The sequence below is a fragment of the Neoarius graeffei genome, chromosome 14 (genome assembly GCF_027579695.1).
Source record: "Neoarius graeffei isolate fNeoGra1 chromosome 14, fNeoGra1.pri, whole genome shotgun sequence".
Lineage (NCBI taxonomy): Eukaryota > Metazoa > Chordata > Actinopteri > Siluriformes > Ariidae > Neoarius > Neoarius graeffei.
The window spans coordinates 34,876,053-34,898,278 of NC_083582.1; the positions used below are offsets into that span (position 1 = coordinate 34,876,053).

General features: G+C 42.3%; 1 protein-coding gene across 1 annotated transcript in view; it reads right to left on the bottom strand.

Annotated features, from left to right (window-relative positions):
- Nucleotides 1-22,226, bottom strand: part of pcdh15b (protocadherin-related 15b) — a 462,078-nt gene that overhangs the window by 114,111 nt on the left and 325,741 nt on the right. The window contains 2 exon segments of the mRNA XM_060938905.1: nt 12,060-12,172; nt 12,353-12,493. Of these exon segments, the coding sequence (XP_060794888.1) occupies nt 12,060-12,172; nt 12,353-12,493 (254 nt within the window).

Genomic DNA, 22,226 nt, shown 5'->3' on the forward strand with positions numbered 1-22,226 from the left:
GATGGTGTTGAAGGCACTCGAGAAGTCCAAGAAGAGGATCCTCACTGTGCCATTTCCCTTATCCAGATGCGAGTGGGCTCGGTGTAGCAGATAGAAGATGGCATCTTCCACACCAACACCTGCCTGGCTCGCAAACTGCAGACAGTCCTGGGCATGTTGCACCTGGGGTTGCACCTGGGGAGGCTGAGGAAGAGCTGCTCCAGTGTCTTCATCAGATGTGAAGTGAGTGCCACCGGTCGTTCAGCTCACTGGGCCGGTTCTTCTTGGGAACTGGAACTATGCATGATGTCTTCCAGAGGGTGGGCACTCTCCCCAGCTGCAGGCTGAGGTTGAAGATGCATTGGAATGGTTCACCCAGTTCACCAGCACAGGTCTTCAGTAGTTGGGAACACACCTTGTCCGGGCCTGCTGCTGTCCTGGGGCGAAGCTTCCTCAGTTGACCTCTGACCTGGTCTGCAGTAATGCATGGAGGAGTCTGTGTTGAGGTGGGGGAGGAGGAGGGGGGGGCTGCTGCGATGACTGGGGGGAGGTGTGTTGAGGGAAGAAGGAGAGATGGCTGCAGTGAGGGGGAGGGTGGGGGGGAACGTGGGCTGGTTGAACCGGTTAAAGAAGTCATTCAGCTTGTTCGCCCTCTCCACTGTCCCCTTTGTGTTGTGGCCTGTGATGGTTTTCACACCTTCCCAGACCTCCCTCATGCTGTTCTCCTTCAGCTTCTGCTCCACCTTTCTCCTGTAGCTGTCCTTAGCTTCCCTCACACAGTGTTTCACCTCCTGCTGTGCTGCTTTCAACACCTCCCTGTCCCTGCTCCTGAAGGTGGCCTTCTTGCTGTTGAGAACAGCTTTGACTTCCTGTGTTACCCATGGCTTGTTATTAGGGTTACACCGTACAGTCTTAGCGGGGGAGACCACGTCTGCACAGAAGTTGAGGTAATCCGTCAGACAGTGTGTCACCCCCTCTATGTCCTCACAGTGTGGGATAAGCAGCACATCCCAGTCCACGGTGTCATAACAGTCTCTGAGGGCATCTTCAATTTCAGGGAATCACCTCCTGATGGAGCTAGTTGTTGCAGGCTGCCTTTGGACAGGGGGGTGTACTTCGGCTGTAGATGAGCCAGATTGTGGTCAGACTTCCCTAGTGGGGGGAGGGGTGTGACTCTGTATGCATCCCTCACATTAGCATACAGCAAGTCAATTGTCCTGTTGTTCCTTGTTGGACAGTCCACAACCTGGTAAAAAGAAGCCAAAGTAGAGTCCAAAGTAGCATGATTAAAGTCCCCAGAAATGATTATAAATGCCTCAGGGTGCTGTGTCTGCAGCCTTGCTGTGACAGAGTGAATCCTCTCACATGCAGCGGCTGCGTCTGCCCTTGGAGGGATGTAAACACAGATGGTGATCACGTGACAACTCCCTCGGCAGATAATATGGCCGCAGGCTAACGGATAGCAGCTCCAAGTCCAGGCAACGTAAGACTGTCTTTACGGAGATATGTCATGGGTTACACAAGTGGTTCTTCACGTCGATGATGAGTCCCCCACCTTTGCCTTTCCCACATGTTTTAGTGTCTCTGTCAGCTCTCACAGCAGTGAATCCCCGCAGGTCCACGTTAGCATCTGGTACGAGGTGTGTTATCCATGTCTCCATAAAGATAAACAAGCTGCTCTCATTGTAAATCCGCTGGTTGTTCAGTGTGGATAGCTCGTCGACCTTGTTCAGCAGCGAGTTCACATTCTCCATGATAACGGAGGGAACGGATGGTTTGCAGTGCCGCCGGTTGTCCGCTAGTCTAGCCTTTAGCTTAGCCCTGGCTTTGCAGCCCCTGGGGCTCCTTCTCAGCTCCACCGGGATGGGGTGTTGTATCCTGGCTCATCCCATTGTTTTCAGGGCCAGCAGCTCCTCTCTCGAATAAGCGAGAAAACTGGCTCCTGTTTGTGTGTTAAAGTTAAAAATATCCATGTGATATTCCACTCAATCTTGTCATACATGGCTTATAGCCATCAGTTCATGTATGACTCGATTTCTTGGAATAACTGTTAAATATTTGACTAAACAGGCGGCACGGTGGTGTAGTGGGTAGCGCTGTCGCCTCACAGCAAGAAGGTCCTGGGTTCGAGCCCCATGGCCGGTGAGGGCCTTTCTGTGCGGAGTTTGCATGTTCTCCCCGTGTCCGCATGGGTTTCCTCTGGGTGCTCCGGTTTCCCCCACAGTCTAAAGACATGCAGGTTAGGTTAACTGGTGACTCTAAATTGACCGTAGGTGTGAATGTGAGTGTGAATGGTTGTCTGTGTCTATGTGTCAGCCCTGTGATGACCTGGCGACTTGTCCAGGGTGTACCCCGCCTTTCGCCCGTAGTCAGCTGGGATAGGCTCCAGCTTGCCTGCGACCCTGTAGAAGGATAAAGCGGCTAGAGATAATGAGATGAGATGAGATGAGATGAGATATTTGACTAAACCTAAACCTAGAGATGAAGAATCCTGCAAGCTCTTAACAAGCCAATTCTGGGGGGGGGAACAAAAAAACAAACATGTTCTCCGTGCAGCATCACAGATGTAGTTTACAATTATCAGATCACTTTGTTCCATTTCATTTCTTTACATAATTGTTATGTTTTGATGATAATCATTATCTTATCAGAAACTAAAAACAGACACCAGTCACATTCTTCACTCAAATATGAGTTCAAAACTGTCCTTCAGTTCCCCCCGAAAAACAGCAATCTACTTGCAACCATGTGGCAAATGTTAAGCACTCGTATTCATCACATCTTGCTTCAGAACCATGGCAGGTTTATCTCCTGTATATTCATGGGCCAGGAGTGGGAGGATTGGGAAGAGAAAGATGTATGTAAGCATCCACAGTGGTAAGCAGAAAAATAAGACCGCGATTGCTGTGATCGTCAAAATGACAAACTCTGAAGTTTCAAGGTGCCCAGTTGGTGATTTAGTGAAAGTTGCTGTAGCTTCATTAGGTGGATTTTATGGGATAAGCTGCATTGCAAAATTCACTGGCTGCTGGTAGTAACAGAGGAAAACTTGGAAAGTGCCACAAGCAAAATCCTTTCATTAGACTGCATTTGTGTCTAAAATACTTTCACCGTTCACATTTGGTAGAGAAAAAAATTGCATATTTGACTATTTAATGATACTTTTGTTTTGTTTCTCAGTAAAGCAAGATTAGTGTTGTTGTCTATCACAGGATATAATTAGATGAAGAATAAAGTAACCAAAAAGACTGCTGTCTGGACAATAGGGACGCCAATGAATACAAACACATTGTTCAAAGTGAACAGGTAGATGAGCTTCATTTGTCAATCTGAATGAAATAAAATTTTCGAACAGGTTTAAAAATTTTCATGAAGTGAGATTTTCTTTGTCCTCACATGTATATGTTGCTGAATAGGAACACCAGCAATGTGCAAAGTGTGTACAACGGCGCTGATTTGTATTTGAGAGAGAGAGAGAGAGAGAGAGAGAGAGAGAAAGGAATTTCTCAGAGGTGGAAAGTGGAAGTTATTTTGACTCACATCTACGCACATTACAAAAAAAATAAGAAATGTATAATTCTAAAAGCATCTGAAAAGACTACAATCTGGCCACAAAGTACAGAAAAGTATGAATTACGTGAACTGACAAGAATATGGCTTGATATGAGAACCAAGAGGAATAATGGACACCAGTGTTAAATTAGATGTTTTAAGCATCTCAGTGAATACTTATCAGAAGTATTCAACAAGCAGACATGCTCTTCAGCCTCTCATGCACCAATATACCCTCTGTGATGCCATCTAAGAAAAGCAGGAAGGAATGTGTCAGAAGTAAACTGAATGTGTTTGGGAAGAAGCCAAATAATGGAACAGAGAACACTAGGGAGGCAGCACGGTGGTGCAGTGGTTAGCGCTGTCGCCTCACAGCAAGAAGGTCCAGGTTCGAGCCCTGTGAGCCGGCGAGGGCCTTTCTGTGTGGAGTTTGCATGTTTTCCCCGTGTCCACGTGGGTTTCCTCCGGGTGCTCTAGTTTCCCCCACAGTCCAAAGACATGCAGGTTAGGTTAACTGGTGACTCTAAATTGACCGTAGGTGTGAATGTGAGTGTGAATGGTTGTCTGTGTCTATGTGTCAGCCCTGTGATGACCTGGCGACTTGTCCAGGGTGTACCCCGCCTTTCGCCCGTAGTCAGCTGGGATAGGCTCCAGCTTGCCTGCGACCCTGTAGAACAGGATAAAGCGGCTACAGATAATGAGATGAGATGAGAACACTAGGGAGAATACAGCACATACTGTAGTAGGTTGAATCACACAGATTAATCATTTATCCCTTTTTGAATCATGCCAGTAGCAAAAAATTCAAGCACTGACAAAAACTTGGACAAGCACAGAAATGGCACAACATCATTTTGTCAGTCGAGTTTGAGCTGACTCTAAAGTGTTGCACAGCATTAAAAGAAGATGCCGTGGCAAAAAGAACCGATTTATAAGCCAGTCTTCTTCACCGAAAAACAATTATATCGGCCTCTAAATATCCATTTCCTCCTAAGCAACATGTGTTAAATCTTCTAGTGGCCTAATGCCAGCTGAGCCATGGCACAGATAACAGTTATTCCACAAAAACTGAGTCATGTATGAGCTGATAGCTGATGAAGTATGTAGTGCTGAGTCGGCTATAACCCATGTATGACGAGATTGAGTGCAATAACTATTTTATTGACTATCCACATTGACTGGATTTTGAGAAACAGAGCATTTTTATTTTTATTTTTTTGCAAATTCGATAAATAAAAACTTTATACAAAATGTCTGACAAAATCATTTCTGCTTAAAATATAAATAAATCGGCGAAATGATAGTAGCAATTTGTGAAAAATGCTATAATAATAATTCTTGAAAAATAAAAAAAGATAAGCTCTAGCCATCACATACTTTTATTTCATATTTTGAACTATATTCTTTTAGCTATTTCTGTTTCTTTGAAATACTTGATAATTTTTGGGGTTTTGATTTTGAGGAGAGTTTTTCTGTGGTTTTTATTTTCTTTTTTGTTCGTTCAGCAACATGCTCCACCATTTTGTTGCTCTCTACTTACAGTATATGAGCTGATAGCCTAGTAGTAGAGTAGGTCTTATATTGAATGTGGATTATATATTTATATATATATATATATATATATATATATATATATATATATATATATATATATATACACACACACACACACACATACACACACACTGTATATATCCATCCATTATCTGTAGTCGCTTATCCTGTTCTACAGGGTCGCAGGCAAGCTGGAGCCTATCCCAGCTGACTATGGGCGAGAGGTGGGGTACACCCTGGATAAGTCACCAGGTCATCGCAGGGCTGACACATAGACACAGTTAACCATTCATGCCTACGGTCAATTTAGAGCCACCAATTAGCCTAACCTGCATGCCTTTGGACTGACTACACACACACACACACACACACACACACACACACACACACACACACACACACACACCAATCAGCCATAAAAACTAAAAACACTGACAGATGAAATGAATAACATTGATTATCTCATTACAGTGGCACCTGTCAAAGGATGGGATATATTAGGCAGCAAGAGAGCAGTCAGTTCTCAAAGTTGATGTGCTGGAAGCAGGAAAAATGGGCAAGTGTAAGGATTTGAGCAACTTTGACAAGGGCCAAATTGTGATGGCTAGATGACTGGGTCTGAGCGTCTCCAAAATGGCACATATTGTGGGGTGTTCCCCATATGCAATGGTTAGTGCCTACCAAAAGTGGTCCAAGGAAGGACAACCGGTGAACCGGAGACAGGGTCATGGGTGTCGAAGGCTCACTGATTTGCATACGGCACAAAGGCTAGCCCATATGGTCCAATCCCACAGAAGAGCTACTCTAGCACAAACTGCTCAAAAAGTTAATGCTGACACCTTTCTGTTTTATCTCTCTGTGTGTGTCTTTAGTCTTAACTGAACAACTTATCTATCTAAATTTCTGGATTTGTGCAACTGTTAGGTTTTTTTTTTTTTGCAACTGTTAGCATCTCCAAAATGGCACATATTGGGGGGTGTTCCCGGTATGCAATGGTTAGTGCCTACCAAAAGTGGTCCAAGGAAGGACAACTGGTGAAACGGAGACAGGGTCATGGGTGTCGAAGGCTCATTGATTCGCATAGGGCGCGAAGGCTAGCCCATATGGTCCAATCCCACAAAAGAGCCACTCTAGCACAAACTGCTCAAAAAGTTAATGCTGACACCTTTCTGTTTTATCTCTCTGTGCGTGTCTTTAGTCTTAACTGAACAACTTCTCATCTCATCTCATTATCTCTAGCCGCTTTATCCTGTTCTACAGGGTCGCAGGCAAGCTGGAGCCTATCCCAGCTGACTACAGGCGAAAGGCGGGGTACACTCTGGACAATTCGCCAGGTCATCACAGGGCTGACACATAGACACAGACAACCATTCACACTCACATTCACACCTACGGTCAATTTAGAGTCACCAGTTAACCTAACCTGCATGTCTTTGGACTGTGGGGGAAACCGGAGCACCTGGAGGAAACCCACGCGGACACGGGGAGAACATGCAAACTCCGCACAGAAAGGCCCTCGTCGGCCACGGGGCTCGAACCCGGACCTTCTTGCTGTGAGGCGACAGCGCTAACCACTACACCACCGTGCCGCCACTGAACAACTTATTTATCTAAATTTATGGATTTGTGCAACTGTTAGGTTTTTTTTTTTTATATATTTAATCTTTATTGAATTAATAACATTCAAATAAAATAACTTTCACTATTTTTGTATTAAATCCAAGTGTCCACTTGAAATAAATAAGTTATTTAAACTTCACATTGTAATTTGTCTATAAAATTGTTGTAACTGACTGCCAATTATACGATTTGAAGCCGATCAATCGAAGTTCACAAATATTTTCCAAATTAGCTAGATTTTTATCAATACCAAATGTCTTGTGTAAATGCTCCTTGGAATGATTTATAACTAAATTAGTTCATATACAAGTTGATAAAGGAGGAGCAAGATTCACAGGATATGTGGTTGAGACTCAAAATGAAATAAATTGTACGAATGGGCGGTTTTTACTTTCATTTGCACACAAATGGTCAGTATGAAGCTCATTAACACAAATGTGCTGAATGTATAAACAGCATTCATGCGTTCATTCATACACTTAGTAACTGCTTGGTCAGGATTGCGGTGGTTTAAACTGGATGGCTGCTTTGTTTCAATTTTTTGAACTAGAACTGACCAGAATTGTTAGAATATATCACAGATGAGTATAAACAAAAATAATCACTCAGTGCGTTTACATGCACATAGAGAGAATCGAATTTCTGCCGTTGCTCGACTGAAATCGAAGTTCTAAATGCCATGTATACACCTTAATTCGGCTGAAATTGAACCGAACTTGATTTCTCGGAATCGAGCTACACGACCTAGTTTATGCAATTTCTGCCGAGCTACTTAGTGCATGTATACCCTATCGAGCTACGTATTCGAGCTACTTACTTCAGCACTGCCCCTTCCGGAAGTGATGAGTGACGAGACCACAAGCTGGAAACACAATAGCCTCGGTCGGCATGACAACGAATCATGACAAAGGCATGAATCTTTTCTTTTTGTGGCATTGTTTGCACTGTTAAAATTTAGCTCACTTACTGTATCACCAAATACATCTGTACAGCTGTTGCATAGCTGTGAATTGTGTACATAAACAAGTCACTGTATTTGTGTGTGTGTGTGTGTGTGTATGTGTGTGTGTGTGTGTATAGATGTCCAACATCTGAAGAATGTCAATAAAAACAAAACAATTGAACTTTGCATGTTTATTAAGGGCGGCACGGTGGTGTAGTGGTTAGCGCTGTCGCCTCACAGCAAGAAGGTCCTGGGTTCGAGCCCCGGGGCCGGCGAGGGCCTTTCTGTGCAGAGTTTGCATGTTCTCCCCGTGTCCGCGTGGGTTTCCTCCGGGTGCTCCGGTTTCCCCCACAGTCCAAAGACATGCAGGTTAGGTTAACTGGTGACTCTAAATTGAGCGTAGGTGTGAATGTGAGTGTGAATGGTTGTCTATGTCTATGTGTCAGCCCTGTGATGACCTGGCGACTTGTCCAGGGTGTACCCCGCCTTTCGCCCGTAGTCAGCTGGGATAGGCTCCAGCTTGCCTGCGACCCTGTAGAAGGATAAAGTGGCTAGAGATAATGAATGAATGAATGAATGAATGTTTATTAAGACACAAGTTAAATTGTAAGCAAAAAAAAAAATTTTTGTAAGCAAAAAATGGACTTTAGAAAAATATACAATTGTGCAAAATAAGTTGTCTTACAAAACAGTGGTCTGCGTAGGACAGTTTGTAGCCATACAGTCTGTTAGAGCAAGCCTAACAGCTTGAGCACGGAACTTGTGAACACGGAACTGCCAGTGTTGCCAGATTGGGCGGTTTTAAGTGCATTTTGGCGGATTTGAACATGTTTTGGGCTGGAAAACGTCAGCAGTATCTGGCAACACTGCATAACTTTGTTTATACTCTTGAATAGCTCTTCTTCATGATGACAACCGGAAGTGTACCAACATGATGGGGCGTGTAGCGCCACCTGTGGCTCGGGTGCACAATGTACCTCACACAATAGCTCGATTTCCTTGTGTGCATGTAGGATTGGATTTCTCTGGCACCCCTGCTGGGACCCTTAGCTCGATTACCGACAGCAGCTCAATTTGGATGTGCATGTAAACGCACTGACTGTGAGAATGGGATTAAGAAAACATTCCCATACACATCTCTCGCCGAGATTTGAGTGATGTATGTAGCTTAGTTTGAACTTTCAGAGCTAGAATTCACACAACAATGTTTTCACACGACAATGCTGACAATGTTTTCATTTCTCCATGTGCACAATGGTAGGGTATATTTCTAATTAAAAACAAAGAAACAAAAATCCTTTAAGTTTAGACCATACCCAATTCAGGTTTATATATTTGGGCCATTAAACAGATACACATACAAATAGAACAAAATGCAAATAGTTACATCCCTACTGAACAACACACATATACACACATACAGTAAACATACTCACTTCCTCACTCTCAATACACCTATGAGCTCACTTGCTCTGGCATTCTTCCACCTTTGCTGGCTGTCTATTAAATGTCACTTTATGACTGCGCGCGATGACACCATCAATACCAGTCTATCGTAACATATATCAGTCTGTTTATTTGATAACTATTTATTTCATTTGCTCTGTGTTGTAATCCCAGTATGAATGGCTATGTCAGCTTTCAGCCTTACAGCAGAATATAAAGAGTGTCTATACCTGCATTGTATCACACAAGCAACTTCCTGTTTCATTTTTGTCTGAACAATCATTCAATTTAGGTACCTCATCCAACTGAAGCCATTTCAAAAAATAAATAAATAAACAAACAAACTCTATTAGTCATATAATGTACGATTACACAACTACTGACAATATCTATATATAACAAAACAGATTGCTTCTCTGGATATTATAAAACACAATGCTGTAAATGGAAATACATAACATATTTATCTTTTTTCCCCCAAGTTTGAATAACATAAGATATGCAGTAGAATATAAAATGCCATGAACGCAGGTTCCCAGTTCCTTTATTTAAATCAATAAAAGCCATTTAGCAGGCTACTTCTCAAGCGTATGTTATTTGCTTTATTTGCCAAAAGAATCGAATTGATTACCCCTGGTGTCAAATATATTAAATATTTAATCTAATAAAGTACCCATAATGCATTCAAGGAAAGTGCACTCTGCCCTTTGAGAAAACAATATTGTGAAGATAGTACATTCACACACTTTACCTTAGAGCTATCATACATATTAATACACTTTTATGATAAGAGCATCATTGGCAGGTTCACATCATTTCAAGTCCTTTTCCAAATGTGGCTCTTCAACTAGTCTTTGCAACAACCATAACTGCTCTTTAAATCTGATAGTATCAAATCTGGAATAAGAAAAAAAATCAAAACTATAATATCCTACTAGCAAACTGAATTTGCTTCTATTCCAGTGTTGTAACTGTCATTCCTGTGATGCTTGCACATGGTAATTACTTACCACCTTTCATCCTTTTAAGTATTTTTATTGTTGACAAATGCAAATTACGAAGCCCTCATTTGCATGTTAACAAAACACAGCTATGCTAATAAAACACCCACACCCACACACACATATAAAAGTGTCACTGATAACTATTTCTTGGTATCTGCAAAATATGCACAATACATCGCACATTACTTCATACTATAGATGCACAGCTTTTTTTATATACCAATATTCAATTAGACTATGCGACTTAATATCAATACAGTCAGTATTTTGATACACTATATGACCAAAAGTATGGGGATGCTTAGCCAATCACATCTTTGTCCTTAATGAACATCTCATTCCAGATTTAATCCTCTTTGCTGTTATAATAACCTCCACTCTTCTGGGAAGGTTTTTGTTGTGAGGATTTGCGTTCATTCAGCCACAAGAGCATTAGTGAGGTAAGGAACTGATGTCAATTGAGGAGGCCTAGGGTTAAGTCAGTGTTCCAGTTCATCTCAAAGCTGTTCAGTGGGGTTGAGGTCAAGACTCTGTGCAGGACACTTGAGTTCTTCTACACCAATCTTGGCACATCATGTCTTTATGGAGCTCGCTTTGTGCACAGGTGCATTGTCATGCTGGAGCAGGTTCGGGCCTCTTAGATCCAGTAATGGAAAATTTTAAATGCTACAGCATACAAATACATCCTATGATATTGTGCGCTCCCAACTTTGTGAAAACAATTTGACGAAGGCTCGTTTATGGGTGTAATGGTTAGGCGTCTACATCCTTTTGGTTATATAGTGTATTTTATTTGTTTTCATGTCAGTCTGGGTGAAAACTTTGAACGTCAGGGGCAATAAATCAATATTTAACACTTTTTTATAGATTAACTTGGAACTTAACTGCTCAGTACATCTTTAAAATAGGTTACCCTTTCAAGTTTAAGTCATAATGTGATTTCCCTGGACAACTCTCAGTTGTGTAGCAACTGATGTGCACAAAGCAACCTTGGCGTAGCTCAAGATAACTAACTGGCCTTCTTGTCTTACATTGCTAACCTGATTCGCTTATGCAGGGTTTTCCTTTGCAATGTCAGGATGGTTCTGGCTCTTGTTTAGTCCCTTGTCATCTCGCTCCTGGCAGATCTGCCCCTGCGTGCCATCCAGTGCAGCTGCAACTAGTCCAGGATGCAGCTCCAAGACTTTCTCCAAGTTCTCCCACATTACCTGATTGCTGTGTTCCCTTCACTGCCTATCTGTAGCTACTCACATCTGATTTAAACCACTGATGCTTGCTTACTAAGCCAAAAAAAAACGTACCAGCCCCCAACTATCTTCAAGCAATTGGTGTTGGAATGAACTACTCTTGGCTGTCTGAGCTGCTGACTGAATGGCTTCAACAAAAATTACCTCTTCACCAAGCACTTGAATTAACACTTACTGGGAGAAGTTGCAGACAAGTTGGACAAGATTCCTGTTTAAAGTGGTCTGGCCAAAAAAAAAAAGTCTTGGATCACGCAGTAAACTACCTATCATGTAGACTATAATATATGCCAACTGCTCATCAAATATGTGCTTTCAAATTTCCAATCGAACAATGTGATGGTGCATTGTCTTCCTCAGATAATAAGTTAAAAAAAGCAGCATTATCATCTTGAACAGACAAAAAAGCATGTACATTCACTTATTACTTGTAGCTTTTTTGATAGACAGCTACGATGCTCCAATTGTTCCATACAACCACAAACACTCAGGGCTTTCAGAATTCTTAGAAGCATTTCTGACAAAACATGAACCAGACATATGAGCTGTGTTGGTAACTCCTGGCTTAAGGGATCCAGTGGTGAGCTCAAACTCTTCCAATTCTAATTTGTTTTGCCAAAGAGAAGAGTCTTTTCTGAGATATTGCGATGTTATCATGACTAATTTATTTGTGTCTGTCCGATAGTGCAGTTCTGAAAGTTCTGAAGGCGTATTTACCTGTACTCCTCCTGAGTGAAGATGGGGATGGCAGAGGGCTGCAGGACGGTAATTTCCACCAGGGTTTTATTGGACTTCATCGGCTCCCCGTCATCATAAGCAATAATCACCAGCTTCAGGGAGATAAGGAAAAAAAATCAATTTTAGAACAAATCCAGATGGGTAAAAAAAAGTAATAAGAACAATATAATTCTTCCGAGGTAGGAGATGGGATGCAACTGCATAAACAACAGATGTTATAAAAAGATTTTGTTTTTGTGAGAAGCTTAGTGATGCTTGATATATGTACTCACAGTGAATTTGGTGTTGGGTTCCTCATTGAGGTTGACTCTGGTGAGTATATTTCCTGTGTCCTCTTCTACTTCAAAGATGCTGGCACTGTATGGGAAGTGCTCCAAGTCCACTTTGTAGTGCACTCGACTGGCTGCTGTGCCCTTTGAGGTAAAAAAACAAAAAGAGATTTTAGATCCTATGCTAGAACTTCACCCATGTAACTAGATATTTTGTCTAGAATACTAACTGATGTCTTTTACAGGACAGAAATGTGTGATTTAATGGAGTAACTATCAGATGGGTTACATCTGATGTATTTGATTCAAGAAGTTTCATGATCTAATGCTCTTTTCTTCTTAAACATTAGTTTTGCAAATGATTTTTGCTCTCAGTTCAGTCAGCATATTACATTGCCTTTATGCTATATGCAGTCACAAAGAAGAGACAAAAATGCTATATATACAGCCCAGAGAATATCACATTTTTGATGTTTTTTCTCCAAAATATTTCATTTTATATTAGATTAGATAAAACTTTATTGATCCCTTTGGGTGGGTTCCCTCAGGGAAATTAAGATTTCAGCAGCATCATTACAGATAAACAGAGAAAAGAAAATAGAGAAAACTTCTAGATAAATTAAAATAAATTAAGTATTTACATATACAAATATATAAAAAGAATAAGATATGGGGAAGAGAGGAAGGGGGAGGGGGGAGAAGAAAAAAAAGGTGGGGAGAAGGGGGGGGGCCGCGATAGGAGAGATATTGCACTTTATATTGCACATTGTCCGGTATTGCTTATTGTTAGGCTAGGCTACTGCTCCTTCCCGTCCTCTGTCCTCCTGTTACCCCTCCTCCCCCCCAGAGAGGAGTTGTACAGTCTGATGGCATGAGGGACAAAGGAGTTTTTGAGTCTATTCGTCCTGCACTTGGGAAGGAGCATTCTGTCACTGAACAGGCTCCTCTGGTTGCTGATGACGGTGTGCAGAGGGTGACTGGCATCGTCCATGATGTTCAATAGTTTGTCCATAGACCTCTTCTCTGCCACCATCACCAGAGAGTCCAGCTTCATGCCGACCACAGAGCCGGCCCGCCTGATTAGTTTGTCCAGCCTGGATGTGTCCTTCTTGGATGTGCTGCCCCCCCAGCACACCACGGTGTAAAACAGGACACTGGCAACCACGGACTGATAGAACATCCACAGGAGTTTCCTGCAGATGTTAAAGGACCGCCTGCTCTGTCCCTTCCTTTATATATATATATATATATATATATATATATATATATACACACAGGGTGTCTCAAAAAAATGTACTCACACTTTAACATTTGCGAATCCCTTGGTGCGCGTTATCAGCATTGTCTGGACAATAATGGTCATCAATTTGAACATTTGCGAACATGATTCTTCAATTGCATTTGTCTTCTGTATTCGAAGCTATTCCATTTCACTCTATGTTCATAAATAAAGTTTTTCTCGTCATTCAAAGTGTGAGTACATTTTTTTGAGACACCCTGTATATATATATATATATATATATATATATATATATATATATATATATAAGAAGATAAAGTACTTCTAGCATTTCTTTATACAGACAAGAAACTACAATAAAACTACATCTGACAAATCTTATGAATTTCAGACAATATCAACAATTCTGCACATACGTAACTAAATGCTGTTCCAAACTTTTCTTCTTCTTTTCATTTCTATCCATTTCAATACAAGACCTAGCTATAATACAGGTTTTATACACTATATGGTTTGTGGACTCCTGACCATCATACCCATATATAGGTCTTCTGCAAACTGTTACGACACAGTTGAAAGCACATGATTGTATTGAATATCTTTGTATGCTGTAACATTACAGTTTCCCTTCACTGGAACTAAGAGACCCAAACCATCACAATGCACTTGTGCACAAAGTGAGCTCCATGAAGACATAGTTTGCCAGGTTTGGCATGGAAGAACTTCAGTGTCCTGCACAAAGCCCTGACCTCATCCTCACTCACTGAACTCCGTTAGGATGAACCTGCTCGCCTGACATCGCTCTTGTAACTGATCGGCCACAAATCCCCCCCAGCCATGCTCCAAAATCTAGTGGTGTTTGTTTTAACTGCAAAGGCAGACCAATTCCATGGTAATGCCCATAGTTTAGTATTATAATATGTACTGGAGCTTCATTACTACTTCCTTTGTTGGTGATTTTTTACTTCATACTTTAAAAATGACATACCCCCTTTCCACAAGTTCATACAATTCCCTGAGGTTTTAATGAAATGTCTGTGACATGCTTTGGTCAAAATAGCACAAGGATAAAGCACAACAGCTCCCTTCTCACCCTGTCTAAACAGCCCTTTTCAAAATGGCTGATTTGAGTGACTGTTCCTTTAAATGATAATGAGCCACTGTTTACCCCATCCCCCTCTTTGCCAGGCAATCATGTAGCACTTTCCTCATGAATATTCATTTGCAAAGCCAGTTCTCAAGCCATGAGTGGAGATCGTAGATGCTAAAGAAGGCAACTGGACTTGCTTGAAATCCTTGAAGACGTTTCACCTCTCATCCAAAAGGCTTCTTCAGTTCTGTCTGACTAGTGGGGAGTTCCAGGTATTTATCCTCTAGTGGACCAAAAGCAATCCTAAAGAGAGTCGTTGAGGTCACATGGGTCGTTGACCTTCTGTCATCCTGTAGGTTGTTAGGGTCACTGGAGGTCGTTTACTCAATCTGGAACGACCATCACTGAACAGAGAAGGTGGTCTGAGGTGGGGTTTACATTAGACCATATCAGCGGATCATCAGATTAACGTTTTTAAAACGATTAGTGTGCACACAGCAACACCAATACACGATTCGCGTGCACACAGCAACACCAATACACGGATACGCTCGGCTCTGCAGGCATCCTGCGCTCCAAATCACTCCGCCCTGAACAGCGAGTGCCCTCTGGAGGGTGCGCACTCCGGCCCTGCGCAGCTCACAGAGCGCGCGAGTGAAGCACACGAGCATTGATTCGGGACTGAGCCGCTGTGTGTGTGATCCCAGTGCATATCACTTACCACTTGCAAGTGGAAGGATGGCAAGCCTAAAGACAATCATAACTACACAATGGGCAGTATTTGCATCAGTATTTGCAGTATTTTCATACTTTTATACTCTTTAATGAAAGGTGATACAAGGCGGAAGTCCGCGCCATTTTTCAGCAGTCGCGTCACATGACCAACGCCAGCGAATCAGGAAGGTGGATGTCACAGTGACGTTGTCCAATGACGACGCCAGCTAGAGCTCAGCACAGCGTATTCGCGTATCCGCGTATTCTCAATGTTTACACAGCACCGGACCAGACACCATCTAGATTGAATACGTGGACCCTGGCGGATTCCCGTTTCCCGGCGTTTCCAGGCGGTTTAATGTAAACGGACAGTGCATCCGCGAAGAAAACGAGACAGATACGGTCTAATGTAAACTTGGCCTGAGACACCACTTACCAACCACCAAATATCAACCAGTCTTGACACACTTCCCAGAAAACTGAATACACATCCACATCAAGACTCAGGTGGGGTTTACATTAGACCGTATCAGCGGATCATCAGATTAACGTTTTTAAAACGATTAGCGTGCACACAGCAACACCAATACACGATTCGCGTGCACACAGCAACACCAATACACGGATACGCTCGGCTCTGCAGGCATCCTGCGCTCCAAATCACTCCGCCCTGAACAGCGAGTGCCCTCTGGAGGGTGCGCACTCCAGCCCTGCGCAGCTCACAGAGCGCGCGAGTGGAGCGCACGAGCTGTGATTCGGGACTGAGCCGCTGTGTGTGTGATCCCAGCGCATATCACTTACCACTTGCAAGTGGAAGGATGGCAAGCCTAAAGACAATCATAACTACACAATGGGCAGTATTTGCATCAGTATTTGCAGTATTTTCATACTTTTATACTCTTTAATGAAAGGTGATACAAGGCGGAAGTCAGCGCCGTTTTTCAGCAGTCGCGTCACATGACCAACGCCAGCGAATCAGGAAAGTGGATGTCACAGTGACGTTGTCCAATGACGACACCAGCTAGAGCTCAGCACAGCGTATCCGCGTATTCTCAATGTTTACACAGCACCGGATCAGACACGATCTGGATTGAATATGTGGACGCTGGCGGATTCCCGTTTCCCGGCGTTTCCAGGCGTTTTAATGTAAACGGACAGTGCATCCGCGAAGAAAACGAGACAGATACGGTCTAATGTAAACTTGGCCTCAGGCCCTGTTTACATTATTTCGAATCAGCGGATCATCAGATTAACATTTTTAAAACAATTCGCGTACACACAGCAACGCCAATACACGGATACGCTAATCACATGACTAATTAGATGGCACGTCACATGATCCCAGTGCATATCGGGCATGCGCAAGTCACTCACCACTTGCAAGTGGAAGGATGGCAAGCGAACACCTTCTCCAGAAGATAAACACTCCTGGCTGTGATGTTCATGTTCTCACTGAGTTTAAGCGCCTGAAGGAGGTTGAAATGTGTAAATAAACCTCAGTGCAGCTCAGCGCTTCCTCCTGCGCTCCAAATCACTCTGCCCTGAACAGCGAGTGCCCTCTGGAGGGTGTGCACTCCGGCCCTGCGCAGCTCACAGAGCGCGCGAGTGAAGCGCACGAGCAGTGATTCGGGACTGAGCCGCTGTGTGTGTGATCCCAACGCCAGCGAATCAGGAAGGTGGATGTCACAGTGACGTTGTCCAATGACGACGTCAGCTAGAGCTCAGCACAGTGTATCCGCGTATTCTCAATGTTTACACAGCACCGGACCAGACACGATCTGGATTGAATACGTGGACCCTGGCGGATTCCCGTTTCCCGGCGTTTCCAGGTGTTTCAATGTAAACGGACAGTGCATCCGCGAAGAAAACGAGACAGATACGGTCTAATGTAAACTTGGCCTCAGCTAACTTCAATGACTCGCATAATGGCAGAGAGAGCCAACAATCCAGAGATCACCCTAATGACCCTCTAGGCTGCTAACACTGTTCACACCTGGCCTCCAGTGACCCTAACAACCTACAGGATAACTGAGGGTCAACGACCCATGTGACCTCAACAACTCTCTTTAGGGTTGCTTTTGGTCCGCAAGAGGATAAATACCTGAAACTCCCCACTAGTCAGACAGAACTGAAGAAGCCTTTTGGATGAGAGGTGAAATGTCCTCAAGGATTTCAAGAAAGTCCAGTTGCCTTCTTTAGCACCTACGGTTTACGATGACCTGGATGACTGAGAATCTTCACAGGCATGAGTGGAGATATTCAGATGAGGAGGTGGCATTATTCTAATGAGCTCTTGTTTCAGAGTTTGTAGGTTGGTAGGCTCCAGATACACAAATGTATGTGCACAAGCACTGAAAAAATGGTCCCTTTAAAACTAAAAAAAAAAAAGACATTACATGCAAATTATATTTGAATTACCTGATGAATATTACTCTGTTTAAATTCTGAATCAGTGGTAAGACAAGTACACTATCCCCATTGAGAAACTATAAACACATAACCTTTGGAGTGCGTATAAATATTTCTCAATCACAGTTATAAATACCAGTTGTTCATTCATAAAATAAACAGGCTTGTGATTAAAATGTACGCTCACCATACATTTTCAACGTTCAATTAAAGCTTGAAAACTCAATGACAAAACCAAATCAAGCTATGTTGAAACCTGCTCACACTTAAGCAGAAGCTCTCATAACAATACATTAGTATGTGTATCAATATAAACTATAATATACATGAAATATGAGTGTCACTCCGGTTTATATATGCTTCCATGGATGAAAACTGCAATACTGAAAACTGCTACCGTACATTGCATTTCAAATTGTGTACCTTTTACAAACAACTATGTTTAACACACCTACCATGGCAGGTAAACATCAGAATTGATGTGTATTTTTAGCCTGATTATTCATGTTGAACTTAACATCCAGTACCTTATTTGCATGTTCCCTTCCTGTTGCTTTTTTTTAACTCTTTTTTTTTTTTTAACTCTTTTTTTAAATCTGTCATGCTTTGTTGGGCTGACATGGAGCAATGCAGGGCTGCAACCCTACTGTGCCACAGACAATATAGATAATAAAGGAAAGTGACAAATAAAGACAACAGGTGGGATGCACCCTCTCAGAGCCCAAATTCATTCATCCACCCTCACGCTGCAGATTCATCCTCCATTAGTGACAGTTTTCTTCGACGCTTAATCCTTAAATGACTCATCGACTAATTGTGGCGTACTCGGGGTGAATAGAGCAAGCTGTGAGTTTTAAAAGCATGACTATAACTCTGGCATGTTGTGTTTTTATCAAAGTTCACAAACTCTTTCATTCAATTTCTGTCATCACCATCTCTGCATGTGGTAGATTCTTATTAAAATCAATCTCATTCTGTTAGACTGTCTTTTCAATTTAAGGACATAATTGCAGATATAATTACATCTCACATAATAAAAGAATTAAGCAAGTATAAAGAAAGTGTGTAGGCAGGCAGAGTAAAAAAAAAGTAATTGGTTTTACTTTAGTATGAGTGAAGACAGCTTATGAATAAAACACATGAGGTTAAAGACGGCAATGCAAATATGAAGACGGAGCTGACAGATGCTTTGAAAATGTGTGTGCCGAGTGCAGTTCGAACAAAACAACCCCACTGCCCCGTGATTCCCACCTCAGCCAAAATGAAACCAATTTGTGGATCATAGCTGTTGCCAGATCTGTTCACAACAACAAATCACAAAAACAGTTCTGCTACAAACTTGTACAATTTGCTGGAGCAATCATGAAAAATGGCATGACTACAGCAACTTGGATAGCTCAAAAGGAACCAAACAATACAATACTATACATAAACAAACAATTTATTGATTACTATGAAATCCATCTCTCATCACTGACAAGGTAAAATAGTTCAGTGATGTCTAGGACATTGACAATTGAGACTTGTTCTGAAGGCGAACTTGATGGTGAGACACTTAGCCTCCTGAACAAATATTTCAACAGGATGATGGGTAGCTGGTCTGATGGCCTGAGATACAGTATACACAGACCAGGAAGACATGAACTGACTACCAAGTCTGATGTTTGGTTGGCCAGAACTGTCTCTATTTCTTGAGGAGATTGAGATCTGATCCAGAATGTTCCAGAAACTCTCCCCAAGTTCTCCCACATTGCTGTGTTCCCTCTAATGGTTTTCTGTTAAAAAAAAAAGGCCAGTTCCCACCTACCTGAACGCACTTATCAACCCATGTCTGCATTGTGTTTGCTTCAAGCCTTCAGCATGGCTTGATTCAACACACGATCTCCCAAGGTACAAAGAAGAAATAATTGTCAGTACTCGTCTTTGTACTGGAATGAACTTTCCCTGGCTGTCTGAAGAGCTGAGTCACTAGCTGTCTTCAAACAATGTGGAGAAATACCTCTTCCCTAAACACTTAAATTAGCACAATTTTGTGTGTGTTTTTCTTGCCGCACTTCTGACCTTCTCTCTAACAGGGTTTTAGCTTGACAGTATTCTTAGACCCAGACTTAACTGTACTCGCTTGAGGATATTACCTGATTCCCACTCACAGTGAAAACAGTATACTTTCCGCTGTTATGCTGTAATGGTGTCGTTTGGGAATGGGAGCAAATTGGCAAAGTTGAAATGTTAATCTCTCCCTTGTCGATCTATTAACATTTCTCATAATCTTTTGTCATGGCTCCAGTGGGAATTGGAAAAATCAGATTTCTGGTTTGTGACTAGTCATGGTGTTGCTGGTGGTGATGTAAATGATAATGTTGTGATATTGTGATGGAACTGCTCATACTGCTTAAATGTAAAGCAACCAGCAGCAAACTCAAAACAACAACCAAAGGGAAATAAGCAAGATGGATAACGGTGGATAAGCAAGAATGTAATAAATAGTCTTTGCTTGAACAAAATAAATGTTCACAAACAGGGAAAGATACTGTATCTCTCAACAGAGACCTGATACAGCTTGACTGGTGCCATGTTGCGAATTAGCTAATGTCTTAGCTTGGGCTTTTCACAACCATGGACTTGCTGTGTTGTGAATTATACATCATGTCTGGTCTCGCATGTTTTATATGTCTCATGGAGGTTCATGCTCTGTACCATTCCATTAAATACAGTCAAGTGGGAATACATGACATGTGTTACTTTTCCATGATGGAAGACTGAGTGGGAATGAAAATTTGTAATTTATTCTGCGTTGTTTTTACCTCGTACAATGACAGATTTCGTATGTTGAAAGGGGCTAAAGTTTTTAGTAGATACAACAAAGCACTTCCGTAAATTGCACTGGATAAGGGCATCTGGCAAATTCTGTGACTATACCCTATTCCAGATTTTGCTCTCCTTTGCTGTTATAACAACCTCCAACCTTCTGGAAAGGCTGTCCACTAGATTTTGGACCTTGGGGTACAGTCGTTGAGATCAGGGCTCTGTGCAGTCCAATTGAGTTCTACACTAAATTTGGCAAACCATGTCTTCATGCACCTCATTTTGTGCACAGGGGCATTGTCATGCTGGAACAGTTTTGGGCCTCTTAGACCCTGTCCACACGGCAACGGATTCAGGTGAATCTGATAAAATTGTTTATCGTTTCGGCCTGGCGTCCACACGGCACCGGCGTTTTGGGTGCCCCAAAACGAAATCTTTTGAGAACGGGTTCCAGAGTGGAAAAATCTGACAACAGCACCGTTGCGAAGTCATCTGGATGAGTAGAACGGATTTGTTTACGATGACGTCACAACCACATGACAATCCCGCCAGCAAAAATAGGGAAAAAAAACGAGCGATCTCACCTCTTCAGATGTTGGTTTAAGTCCGACAATACATTCCTCAAAAAGGGCATAGAAGAACAAAGTAATCCATCAACGTGTAGCATTCAATTTATTCCAGACCATTAAAGAATTCTGGAGGATCTCAGAATGTTGGCGTACCGGCTTCCATCTACCCCCGTTCATTCCTCTTTCCACGTCTCCATTCAAAAAATGAGCATGTGATTTAAAGGGACTATATCCATAGGATAGGGAGTAAGAAGGTGTGTGCATGTGACAGTGACAGGGAAGAACCTAGGCTCATGCTCGCCCTGAATTTCTCTTAAAGTGAAGGCAGAAGAACGTTCAGCGCCTGGCCAGGCTTTCTATGTATTAATTTACATAGACATTTTAATATGAAATATAAATGGCTTAGACAATAGATACTATTTTATGCTACTGACTAATAATCAAAACTTTATGTGGCTGATGCTACAGAAGAAGGGGTTTATGTGCATGCGTCTACTTCTATTGTTCTGGTGTCTCCGATGGGACCGTCTTACAGCGCATGTAGAGGTGTGGCATGTGTATTGCATCGTTTTCAGCAAGCGTTGCGTTGCCATATGTACCTGATATTTTACTGATCCGTTGCCCATGTGGACACGATATTTAAAAAAAAAAATCTCGTTGCCATTGTCGTGTGGATGTAGCCTTAGTTCCACTGAAGGGAAATTGTAATACTACAGCATACAGGTACATTCTATACAATTGTGTGCTTCCAGCTTTGCGGCAATAGTTTGGTGAAGGCTCATATGGGTGTGATGGTCAGGTGTTCATATACTTACCGTATGGCCATACTGTTAGGTTTTGATCTGTCTGTCTGTCTGTTGTCATCCTCACAGTTGAGGGTCAACGATCCAGGAAGCTATCAACTAGCTTCCCTGAATTCTCTTGGGTGATTACAGCACACCAGAGGGACCCAAACCTTCATCTGGTGGCAGGTATGTCTGTACCAAAGGAGGCTGCATTGACAAAGTATGATCTAGGAACGTAGACCTCTGCCACCTCAGAAATTCTGCT